Source organism: Trachypithecus francoisi, unplaced genomic scaffold (assembly GCF_009764315.1).
Source record: "Trachypithecus francoisi isolate TF-2019V2 unplaced genomic scaffold, Tfra_2.0 Lachesis_group1, whole genome shotgun sequence".
NCBI classification, from domain to species: Eukaryota; Metazoa; Chordata; class Mammalia; order Primates; family Cercopithecidae; genus Trachypithecus; species Trachypithecus francoisi.
In genome coordinates, this window is record NW_022681454.1 from 2003950 (window position 1) to 2016328 (window position 12379).

The 12379-nt window shown below is 42.5% G+C and overlaps 1 protein-coding gene across 4 annotated transcripts in view; it reads left to right on the plus strand.

Moving 5' to 3' along the window:
* NSD2 (nuclear receptor binding SET domain protein 2) overlaps positions 1-12379 on the plus strand; it is a 115189-nt gene that overhangs the window by 70206 nt on the left and 32604 nt on the right. For 2 of the 4 annotated variants that reach the window (XM_033213473.1, XM_033213475.1), the window contains 2 exons: positions 1783-1864; positions 2998-3122. The exons of 1 other annotated variant lie outside the window; for it this stretch is intronic. In XM_033213473.1, coding sequence (XP_033069364.1) covers positions 1783-1864; positions 2998-3122 — 207 coding nt within the window. Of the gene's footprint in view, positions 1-1782; positions 1865-2997; positions 3123-5685; positions 12137-12379 lie in introns of those variants that run through there. One more of the 4 variants, XM_033213476.1, reaches the window with a different exon arrangement.

The following is a 12379-nucleotide window of genomic DNA, read 5'->3' on the forward strand; positions in this document are numbered from 1 at the left end:
CTGGATGACAGAAGGAGACTCCGTCTCAAAAAAAAAAAAAAAAAGTTCTGACAGAGTAGTTGTATATTTGTGATTTTGAGTAAAGCTTCATTCTGTCTTTCACTGATCTAAATTAAAATGTTCTTTTTATTTCAAAGAATGGAAAATAAATCTCACATTGCTAAGGAGTAAATATGTGGACACCATGTCATTCATCTTATTTCTTTAAACTCATGTTTATAGTTGAGAGGAGCAGGCAGGCCCTGCCCCATTTTTCTGGCCAACAGAACATTCTTCTGGGGCACTTGCCATCAGGTGAGGTTGCTGAGCGAGCAAGTGTTCAGCAGTAAGCTAGGTCAGATTCACCTGTAGTCACTAAGGTTTATAGTTACCAGGAAGCGTGCACTTAATATTTGCTCTGGTCGCCTGAGTTTTTTTTTTTTTTTTTGAGAGGGAGTCTCACTTTGTCACCCAGGCTGGAGTGCAGTGGTGCAATCTCAGCTCACTGCAATCTCCACCTCCTGGATTCAAGTGCTTCTCCTGCCTCAGCCTCCTGAGTAGCTGGGATTACAGGTGCGTGCCACCATGTCCAGCTAATTTTTTTGTATTTTGAGTAGAGATGGGGTTTCACCATGTTGGCCAGGCTGGTCTCAAGCTCCTGACCTCAAGTGATCCACCCACCTCCGCTTCCCAAAGTGCTGGGATTATAGGTGTGAGCCACTGCGGCTGACCAGGTTACCTTCTATTAAAGTAGCCCTTTGCTGGCAATCATACTGAAACTGGTTGCTTTGAAATATTTGTGTAAATAGTATACCTAAAAAATACATGACCCTGGAAACTCAAAATACTAAAATTCACATTAAGTGGCTAGTAATGTTTTATTAGCTACTGTCTCAGGAGATAGCACATGATAAAAAGAAGTAGTGGTGTCTCTTCAGATTTGGGTTTTATAAACCTGATCCAAACCACATATGACACCCAATGTGCACTGAGCACTTCTGACGTGCTGGGCACCGTCTCAAGTGCATTCTCCTGTCACCTTGTGCATGATCCTCTGGACTCCACACCACTGCATCCTGTCTTACCAGCTCTGGTTCCAGGCAGGTGGGTGAGATTGGGTATGAGTGCAGGAGTGGCAAGTCGTTCCCTGGGCAGCACTGCTTTAGTGCTCTGGGGACAGGGCATTTTTCAGCCACACCTTTCAGAATCTCGGCCCTCGATAAAAGCTTCATGATCATTTCTCCCTTTTTTTTGCTTTTCTCAGTTGTGACATATTTTACTGATGATCCTTGTTCATTAGGTGTATCGGGAGTTTGTCTAAAAATTGGAAATCCTCAGTGTAGTGATACTAGTAATGTTGGTCCTGACTTAGCAGGGCTGAGTCTAACTTGATTGGGCACCTCTTGAATGGAAGGATCAGTTTTTCTCATGTTCATGCTCTGCTCTGGGTTCAGTGGAGAGTCTAGGTGCATGTTAAATACGACTTGTATCAGGTGTCTTAACCACATGACTGCAGCAGGTCTTGGCGTGGCCCCACCCACCTCGCCCTCCTGACAGATGCGAGAGCGGGAGGTGCGAAGAAAGAATCAGTCCAGATTGTGAAAAAAAGTCTGAGATTGGGCAACCACGGATGACTTGTGTGTGGAACACATTTCCAAAGGAAGAAGTTTCTGCCACGAAACTTTTCAGCAACCTGTGTTCATTCACATGAGGAGATTTTTTTTCCTTTCTTTTCCTTTTGTTGTTCTTTTCTTTTTTTCTTTTTTTCCTTTTTTTTTTTTTTTTTTTTTTTTTAAATAATAGAGAGACACAATCACTGACAAAACGGCCAGAACAAGCTCTTACAAGGCCATGGAGGCAGCCTCCTCGCTCAAGAGCCAGGCAGGTAATGTGGTCAGCGCCCTTTCCTTCTTGGCTTCTGGGTGCCCAGGCTGGGCTGGGTGGGTGGGCTGAGTGTGTGAAAGGGGAAGGCCGGGGCTGGTGAAGGGGAACAGGGGCAGGGGAGGAATCCACAATTAAGCTAGGAGTGAAAAAGAAGGAAGGGAGGTTCTCTTGCAGTTGAAAAATAAACTTTTAATGTGTATGTTGTTTTGAAGGGTTTGGCTAAATTTTATTGAAGTTACTTTTTACTTGGCTCTATTATTTTCAATTTGAAATTTTACTAGAAAAGTGATTTCAACCAGAAGTTTTCAGGTTTCTTACTTGATGGTGCCAGTTGCTACTGTAGATTCTGTCAGCCTTCAGTATCCTGACCCTCTGCATGTAAGCTAACAGTAAGGGCTCATTATTTATATTTCACATGCTAAAGAAACTAGCTTAAAACATATATGAAAAATAACTGCCAAAAAATAAGAGGGGAAATTACACTTCCTTTTACCTTTTAGGTATCTTTTTGAAATACCTGTTTGATCCCTTATTGAAGAAGTCATACCTTCTCCAACTCTTAATTAAAAGGAAAACAAAACCCTGAGGGGGAGGAGAGTGAGAGGGGATTGGGAATGGCTCTGTTTTTCTTGTTTTGCATGAGGTGCTGGACTGGCTTTTAAAAATCGGTTAAATAGACTCTTTTTTTTTTTTTTTTAAACATTTGTGAGCAATTGGACATTTGAACACTAGCTGATGATATAAGAGCATGGTTACTTTTAAGCATGAGAGTAGTGTGGTTATATGTAAGACTTTAGGTTTAGAGATTTGTGCTAAACTTTTTATAGATGAAGTGATATGTCTGGGATTTCCTTCAGAATAATCTGGCAGGGGGACATGGAACCAGATATGAATAGAGCCGTGCTGGCCCCAGCTTGATGTTTTTGGGGGCCAAGTAGTGAGGACATGGGGTTCATTGTACAGTTTGTCTGCTTTTGTTTATGTTCAGATTTTTTCCATGATAAAAAACCAGAAGGACAAAGGAATTCAGAAGATTCATCTTTAGAACTTCACTTATTTGAGGGGTAATTTTAAAGCAGTAAAAAGATTAAGGGTTTATGATTTGAAACTTTACAAACCAAAATTATTTTACAGCAACGAAAAATCTGTCTGATGCATGCAAACCACTGAAGAAGCGAAATCGGGCTTCCACGGCAGCATCTTCAGCTCTTGGGTTTAGCAAAAGTTCATCTCCTTCTGCATCCTTAACTGAGAATGAGGTAAAATAATAATAATAACAGTAACCATGGCATTGGTATGAAGGCCATTTAGCTGCCCACGCTGCAGTGTGAGTAACGCTCAGACTTCATAAGTGCAGCATTGGTGCTCACTGCCAGTGCAGATGCTTTAGGGCCTCTTGGCTATCTCACATTCATGAAATGGACAAACAGTGCACTATGTTAGTTTATTTGAGCACTTTTTATACACACGCACACAGTGTGTACATGTACAGATATACTTCAGTCTTGATGCAGTTTCATAGTTCTTAAAATCTGTCTTAAGAATGTTGTGTTCTGTGTAGCCCTCACACTGTAAGAGTTCACATGGAAGTAAGTCTACATTGGTTCTGAAAGGGCACAGTGTCAGTTGAGCTGACATACTGAGTGGGGTGGAGGGCGACTCACACACCACACCTGACTCTTGTTGCTTCCAGACCTAGGCTCATGGAGGAAGCCAAAGATTTCTTTGTTCTCATACATTTCATGGCTTTGATCCTTTAAATTCTGGCACATTTTTAGTTACTTGAGTGTTGAGGTGAGTCAGAACTACCACTGTAATATGACTTGTGTGTTCTGGACTTGCAAAGTATATGATAGCAAAATAAAGCTATTTGAGACTGCTGCCTGCCATCATTGTAACATGACACTTAGACTTTATTATTAAACCTAAAATTTTTGCTGTTGCCAAAAACAAAACAAATAGCCACAGAATGTAGGTGTGACACTTTTTTGTTCAGAGGTAGTTTTGGTTTCCTGATTTTTAGGGATCACCTTCATAGAGCTTTGGAGTTTTAATTTCTTGTTATTTGGTTCTCCGTGATGCTGATTTTCTCATTGTAGACATGGGTCCTGTTTTTGTCATATTTATGAGGAGATGATAACTGGGGGCCCTTTTGGAACAGGGTAGTGAGGCAAGGGCTGGACAGGCCCCTTACTCGTGCTGAGTCAGAAGGCGGCACTTCTGACCAGGTCCCTGCTGAGGTCCCCAGGAAGGATGGGGTGTGCCTCAGTTGTTTCCACTCGTTAGAGGAGGGTGGGCCTTCCAGTGCAGGAAGGTCAGGGACCTGGGCAGCCTGTGCAGGCCTCAGAGAGCTCTGCGGCTTGCCGCTATGAATCCTTCGTGGTGGTGCAGATAGCGACCACTCCTCTGAGTGGGATTTTCTGCAGTGACTCAAACCAACTCAGTAGTGGTTGAGACCTGCTCACGGATGGTGGGACTGGGGCTGGTTTACAGTTTGATACATGTAGATAACTAAGCATTTGTGACGTTGGGACACACTGGAGAAAATGCAGTAAGAATTATTAACTGAAACATCTAGGAGCTTATTGAAATAATGGAAAGGCAAATTTTATACAAATTATTTTTCCTTTCTTTCTGTCCAAGTTCGAGTTAAAATCCTAGAAAATTAAATGAAAGGTCATTTACAGTTCCAAAGAAGAATATTAAACATTTTTCACTTAAGTTGAGATTTTTGCTTTAAACAACATTTTTAATGAGTTTTTCTGTTATCATAATTTTGGTCCAGTTATTCACTTGAGTTGTTGCTTATACTGTTGTCAGGTACAATAGAGAGAACATGGAGCCTGCTGAAATCTTGTCTGTTATTCCTAATCCTAAGTCATGTATATTGAAGACTTTGATTTAGAGTCATGCATGAGGTTAGTGCAGCAGGGGTTGAGGCCTGCCCATGAGTCAGGGGAGCTCAGTCTCCCTGGCCTAGGCAGTTGTTCTGACCTTGAGAAGACTTAGATGAAGCATTTTGTCATCATTAGACTTAACTTTTAATTCTTTAGAATGTCAGAAGTTGATAGGTTGTTAAATACATTTATATAATACATTAAAAATGTGAAATCAATGCACCTTCCTACATTTTGAAGGTGATGCGTAGATCCCATAGTGTGCATCATGTTCCTTATATGAAAACATTTAAATTACTGGGTCTTTTCCATTAAGCTACTTTTGTATGGCTTAGATAAATCTTCCATTAGTGTTCATTTTTATAGAATTATGCTGTTAAAACAACTTTAGGTGAACAAATAAACTTGTCTATTATGTATTAACGCGACTGAACTACAGTAAATGTTTGTGATGTTTCCAGTACTGAATGCCTGTTAGCATATGAGGCAAAGTGTAGTGTTATAAAAGACACTCTGTTGACTGCTGGGCCCGATTCTGATATGAGTTAGGTGACCATGAGAATTGCTGTTTGAGGTCTACACTGACACACACCCATTTGGGTCACACCCCCTTTGCATGTTTATATTTCCTCCCTTTCATCACATTTGTTTGAAATAAGGTACTTTCATAGGGTTGATATTTCAGAACACTTTAGGTCATGTTATAGTTTAAATTCTTCTTGAAAAAGGTATATGTGATAAAAATTTTTATTGGAATAATTATTACATGGTACTACATCACCCTGAGGAAGAGAATAGATTAAAATTACACACTTGCATGACAAAGGCCTGTGAAGGAATTAATGTGATTTAAGTGTTTTGTAACTTCATTTTTTATTCCTTTAGTAGAGCAAATTCTTATTTTTTTCGCCTTCACTGGTAACAGCTTTTGTGGGAGTCCACACCAGTCAAGTTGGATTTGAACCCAGCTGCCCTGTACTGCACTTAGAATGATGTAATATTCCAGGATGCTGCTGCAGGTGGCGTATCATCGTACACACTCAGTGACATTTCTATCACAATCATTTTATGGAAGATGTGTGATAATCTGTTTTTACTGGTATTAATAAACACATACAATGAAGAAAACAGATAACAAATTTTAAGACCAAGGTAAGATACCTAATCAAGGCCATTTAATCAATCACATTCATCTCATAATAGAAACACGTTCATATTCCAGTGGTCCATGTAGATTTCAAGTTGAAAGGCAGGCCCTTTAGTTGGGGGCTGTCCAGAGCTGCAGCAGGGCCTTGCACGGAACGGGTGGCCCTCTTAGAGTCGCTTCTCCTCTAGTTTTTAACTCACTGGATTTTTGTGGAAAATATCAGCGTCGGTACCCTCAGAAACAAACTAACAGCACATGTTAGGAGGAGTCCTCATCAGCTGTTCTTATTGCCAATGAGATATGTTCAGTATTGTAGATACTACACTAATTTCCAACATAAGAGGCAGAAAGAGTTTTGATTCTATCCTTTTTTACTAAACAGTTTTATTATGACACTAGATACAGTAAATTTTTAGAAAAAAATACCATTTACAGTATTGTTGTGAACCATTTAACCCTTTTGATCCAAGGCCCCGGACCGAGGGGATACTGTAATCAGGTTATTTACACCAACTGCTGCATCAGTTGCTTCTGTAGAGCATCAGCCCTCATGTTTCATTGTCTTAATGTAGGGGAGCAGCCTGGTGTCCTGCCCCAGGTGTCCGCATTTTTGCATGGCGAGGAAAAGGCTTACTTGCCCTTCAGCTCATCAAAGCAGAAGGTGTACTATTCACAGTACCATGCGAGTAGCCCACAGTTCATTCCCAGCAGATTCTTTGGCTGTGTTTTATCTTTAATGAACGTTACTGACTAATATTTTGTTGTAAACCATTAAGTAATGTAACGCATGTAAGATGCTTAGGGTGCCTGGCCAGGACTCCATGGTTTTCTTTTGTGACAGTAATAATGGTTATAATAATAAAAATGATAAAATCACCATCATTCTATTTTTATCCAAAAGCATAAATTTTGCTTTGGCATGAACAGTGGTCCTCTTGACTGCATTATGCATGTGAGGATGAAATAAACCTAGAAGTGGCAGAACACTGGATTTGTGTGTGTAGCGCTTTAGGGTGCTGGACTGTAGGCTGAGGGCTGGTTGGGTCGCTCTATTGGCTCTGCTCAAATGTTGCAGGATACATAGCTCCAAAGATGGCCTAGGAGCAATCTAAGCTGTGTTACTCCAAAGGACATGAAAAAGCTCAGGAGTAAAATTAAAATTCTCAAAAAAAACCATGACATTTAAAGATGGGGAAAAAAAGATGGTATAAAAATGGCTCTGGTTCAATAAGCAGTCACCCAAAGTAAAGACTCTACCCTGAAAGGGTTTTGGTGAAAATGAAGGTTATTTCATTTGAAATTACAGCATGATGAATTTTGCGTGGGTGACCAGCCAGCTAGCCCATAACTGATAGATGCATTAGAAGTCAGCCAGTGTGTTGGTGCTCCCCCTCTATTATGGAGAAAGTGAAACCCTGCAAATGACCAAATGGTGTCCAGAGAGCAGCATGACATCGGCATCAACTGAATACCCAAGGAGCACACGGGGGACCATGGACGGGAATAACAGTGTTTCTCAGCGGGAGGTGACATCGTTCCCTGGGGACATTGAGAAGGTGGGTGGGGGTTAGTGAACTCAGCACTCTGCAGTGAGAAGGACAGTCCCATGTGTGGCAGCACTGCCCCACTTCAGATGCCAGGAGTGGGCTCATGATAGAGGAGCGGAGTTTTCCGAGAGGGCCATTTCCTGGTTTCCTGAAGGAGGTGGCTGGAAAGAGCTCTTGTTTAAAAGAACTTAGGGAGGACCATTGGCTTGCCAAGAGTACAGAAATTCATTATGCTACTAATTTAACATGGAATTCCTTCATTTCATAAGAACCTCAAAATAATGGTGATATATTCTAGCCTTAAGACATTTGAATTGCCGGTTGTTGAGATGAATTTTGGTTGTCATACATGGAACCATTTTAGTCCCATTTGACTCGCTTCGGACACCACACCATGTCTGTGCCTGGCAAGGGGAGGTGGCTCTCTAGTGTAAAACTTGAGGCATTCACAAGAGGTGAAAACTTGTCAGAATATATAGAAGGTTAGATTGTAGCTGTTCTAAAAATGTAAGTACTCCATTGTAATAGAGTGGCATCTTGAGGTAGTGTACGTATTGGCAATAGAGGTCCTGAATTGTTTTTCTAAGACTGATCTGAGAGCCACTGGACCATCAAGCCTTTATATATCTGCTTCTCAAATTGCCCCACCTGCTCTAGATGGATCTGTGGGCCGTTCCTCAGTGTTCATGCAAAAATTAAATGTCTTTTTTTCAGTCATACGGACTCTAGGTGTAGTTGCATCTCAGTGCTGTCTTGAGTATACATTTATCTCTTATACCTGTATCTCCCAACTAGAAACAGTTCCAGTGTTTTTAAGAGACTGTTCCTTAAAACCAGCAGGAAACTTAAGCGAGGTTTCATGACATACAATCTTTCATGTGGTGAAAGACACAGGGTGACTGTGTGTGATGTGCGGGGTCCTCTGTCCCACTGCTGCTTCTTGAGTGGGTGGAGTGGTGCTTAGAGGATCTCCGAGGGGTCCCTGCAGCTCTGGGGGATCTGATTTTGTGTTTTTTGTTTAAGTACTTTACACAGAAGCCTAGGTAGATTTAAAATGGGGTGCTCAGGGACTGTGGAGCAAGACACGGGTGGGGTGGGAAGATGAGCATTTGGAGAGTTTCATGTAGCTGGAGACTAAGAGCTGAGCACACCAAAGGAAAGGAGGGAGGATGCTGTGCGAGAGCCACGCTGTCAGGAGCAAATTTGCTGCTCCCGTGCTGCCCTGGCCCTGGCCCTGGCCTTCCTTGCCCATGGTTTGTGCCCAGAGGTGTGTGTGAGGCTGCCAGAACAAGTGCTGAGTCTGTCACAGAAATGTTTAAAAAAGAAAAGTAAGATTATAAATTAGCATCTAGTTCCAAAACCAAAAAAAGTGCCTGTGGATGTATATAAAATTAAGATGATAAGAAAGTGCTCCTGAGAGGGCTCTTGCCAGAAGCCTGATGTGAGTGGGCGGCACCTGTGGTAGCAGGGCTGCGAGCTGGGCTTCTGTCCTCCTCTGTGTCCCAGCATGGAAGCCAGTATAAGCATTTCCAAGTGAGGGAAGGGTCCTTGGCTCGTTTGATCCAGTTGAGTTGAAAGGGTTGCCTTGGCGGCAGAGGCTCCTCTGATGGCTGACATTAGTCACTGCATCTGGGCCTGAGACGTGCCTGGAGGACTGTAAAGCCATGGATTCCCCTCACTGGAGAGGCTCCTGTCTGATAGCAGTAGATGAAAAATAAGGTCATTTTGACTTTGGCAAGCTTGCTTCATTTCTTTTTCATTTGACTTATAACACACTTCTCTAACATATCTAGCCCTTTTAAATTGTTAATTTAAAAGGTTCCTCTGACCAGGTAGACTTTTGTATATAGACCAGGTGAGAGCCCTTTTGACTTAGTGTGAAAATATAACATCTTATGCATTTAAAATCAATAGGTTCATCACCTTAGTTTTAAAAAAAATCTATAAACAGAGTAATTGCTGAGGTTTGCAGTTTATCTTTGAGATTATAAAGCTAAATTATAGTCTTTTGCCAGAGAAACTGAAGTAACTATCATTAGAAAAGGTTTCTCAAAATACTCTCAAAGCTGGTATTGGCTTGTTATTAGCTTCTAAAATTTGCGGGGGGAGGGGGGTCTTACATTTATTTATTTATTATTTATTTATTTAGAAATGGAGTCTCACTCTGTCGCCCAGGTTGGAGTGCAGTAAGTAGCACAATCTCGGCTCACTGCAACCTCCGCCTCCTTGGTTCTGGCAATTCTGCCTCAGCCTCCCAAGTAGCTGGGATATAAGCGGCCGTCACCACACCTGGCTAAGTTTTGTGTTTTTAGTGGAGACAGGGTTTCGCCATATTGGCCAGGCTGGTCTTGAACTCCTGACCTCATGATCTGCCTGCCTCACCCTCCCAAAATGCTGGGATTACAGGCATGAGCCACTGCACCTGGCGGATCTTGCTTATTTAAAAAAAAAATTCTGACTCATATTTTAGGACTTTGTGTCAACAAAATTGATTTTGATCACTTTGGGTACCATTTTTTATTGTTTTACCTCAAATAGTAGAAATTACCACTAATTTACCTGGCAGTGATGTCAAATTGACTCATTAGCAGGTAGAAAATTATTTGTATTATATTCATCTGATTCCTTTACTGGCTGAGCAAGGGGCATGCTTCCTTTGGGACATTCTCACAGCAGGGTGTCTCTCCAACAGCCCAGCAGGCCTCATCTTGTTGGTTGGATACCTTTGAACTCCATGGTTATGTGTTAGGTCCACATTTATGTTTTTTTCTAGCCTACCTGTAGTTGTTGGCCTTTTTGCATATAACTCTCGGGTAATATTTTGAGGCATGCTGACCATCCAGGCATATAGTATTTTCAAGAAACAACTGAGGTAGGGGTGGGGGTCCTGGTCCGGCTGATGGGGGATTTGCTCAGCACTGTGCTAGTGGAAGCACGTGTATTGTGGGCAGTTTTGTCATTGTCCTCAAGTCCTTTACAGACAGTGCACAGCCTGCTGCCTACAGTCAGCCAGACACTCCTCCCCAGCACACTCCCTGTGGGGTGGCCACTGCTCAGGACACAGTGGGACAAAATTGGCTTGATAGGATATTTTAGACTCATTTTACTTTTGACGGGCAGGCCTTGAATTGGGAACAGCAGCCACCTGGCCTCACTCTGGCCACAGGTGACACTTGGTCCTTGCTGCCACCTGCTTGGGGCTGTGTGGCTACGGCTGTACAAAAGCCTGTGCAGGTTAGAAGATGACTGTGGTGTGCAGCGGTGCTCTGTGAATGGAGACTTCCTCTGTTCTCAGAGACTCACCCCCAGCCCTGACCCTAGAATTTAGTGGTAGCCAGGAAGTTTCTAGTTTGTGTAACCTAGAAGGGTCATTTTAATAAAAATTGTTATGAACTATAGTATTTTATGAACTATAGTATTTTAGATGATGAGTGACTAATTTTGACTAACATTTTACTGTGCTGTTAACTTGGAAGACCTGTTTGAGATTAGTCTTGATTTCACACTCATTTAATCTGCTGAGCACAGGGCTGTTGTCATTTGTAAACGCAAACACTGTGGAGGTACTTCTCGCCATCAACTTCCTTCTTTACAAAAGCATCACTTCAACATGAAAATTATGTCAGTTTATAGAAATATTTATTGTTCAAGGTCTGTAATTGTATTTCAAAAACGATGTCGTATTCAAGTTGTGAAGGGATTTGTTTTGTCAAAAAATTAAAAACTCAATGTGTATGACGCCACTCTGAAGAGTAGGGGACTGCTTTGCAGTCACAGAAGGTGGCATCTGACTGCGGCTCATACAGGTCACCCTGAAGGGCCATGTGCTTTTAGCAGTTGGCTGGAATGTGTTCACTAGGTTCCATTATGTTTGGTAATATCATCTTGAAAAGTCCCTGTAATAGATCAAGGAGACTGCATTCCCTGCCCTGAAGGAATGTATTTCTAAGGCAAATAGGCAACTTGGTACTATCTTATTCTGAGTAGAGAGTGGAGAAAGTATTTTCAGACTGAAGAAAACTTTGAAAAGTCAGGAGCTAAGCTGCTCGGAGCTCAGTGCCGCAGCATGGCTGTGGTGGACGTGGGGAGCAACGGGAAAGTTCTTGACAGAGTCTGTGTCTGCTCAGTCCCTGCAGTTTTCCTTTTCAAATGCATCCCGTTGGATATGGAATAGATCGTAGATATTGTAGACTGAGATTTGGGACTGTGTTGGGACCGTACAGGTGAATGTGCCACCTCCACAAATGGCTTCTCCGAGTGAGTCACGTCACCTGGTGCGTGGAGGTGGAGCCTGCGGCTGGAGTAAGGCTCGCTGTGGGACGCCCTCGTACTTTGCTCTCCTTGCGGGTGGTTGCCGAGCCGAGAGCGTTGGATCCTCCCCGACTGTGGCTAGTTGTCTGTCCAGTGGCTGGGAGGGGGTGTGGTGGGAAAAAGTCGGAATCTTTACAATCTGTGTCATGGACTGTACTATTGTAAGGTCTGTATTCTGTATGTGGGTCCCAGACCCTGATCAGGAAATGAGCCTCATGTGTGTCGTTAACATTTATATATTTCCATTCAAAATATGTATTCAGTGTTTATTTCCTCAAAACAGACTTTGTTAATGTAGGAAATCTCTCCAAGTGGAAACGTGCTAACTTTTTCTGTAAATCTGAAATAAAAGGTGCTGTTCCTTCCTCTGACCCAGGACTGCTTTGTGTTTTCTGTCTTTCTCTCCATGCATTTTTTTCCTCATTTTTAAAGCTTTTTGAGTTTGTTCCACCACGTTAAGGGAAGAGCATGGGTTGGTGGATAGCGCTGGGGCTCTCTCCTCTGAGCCCTGCAGAAGGCCCCTTTCTCTGGGCCTTGGTTCCCCCATCAGATGGGTCAGCTTGGGCGCCTGTGTGGGTGACTCTCTGAGTGGGGCCCCAGACAGTGTGGCCACT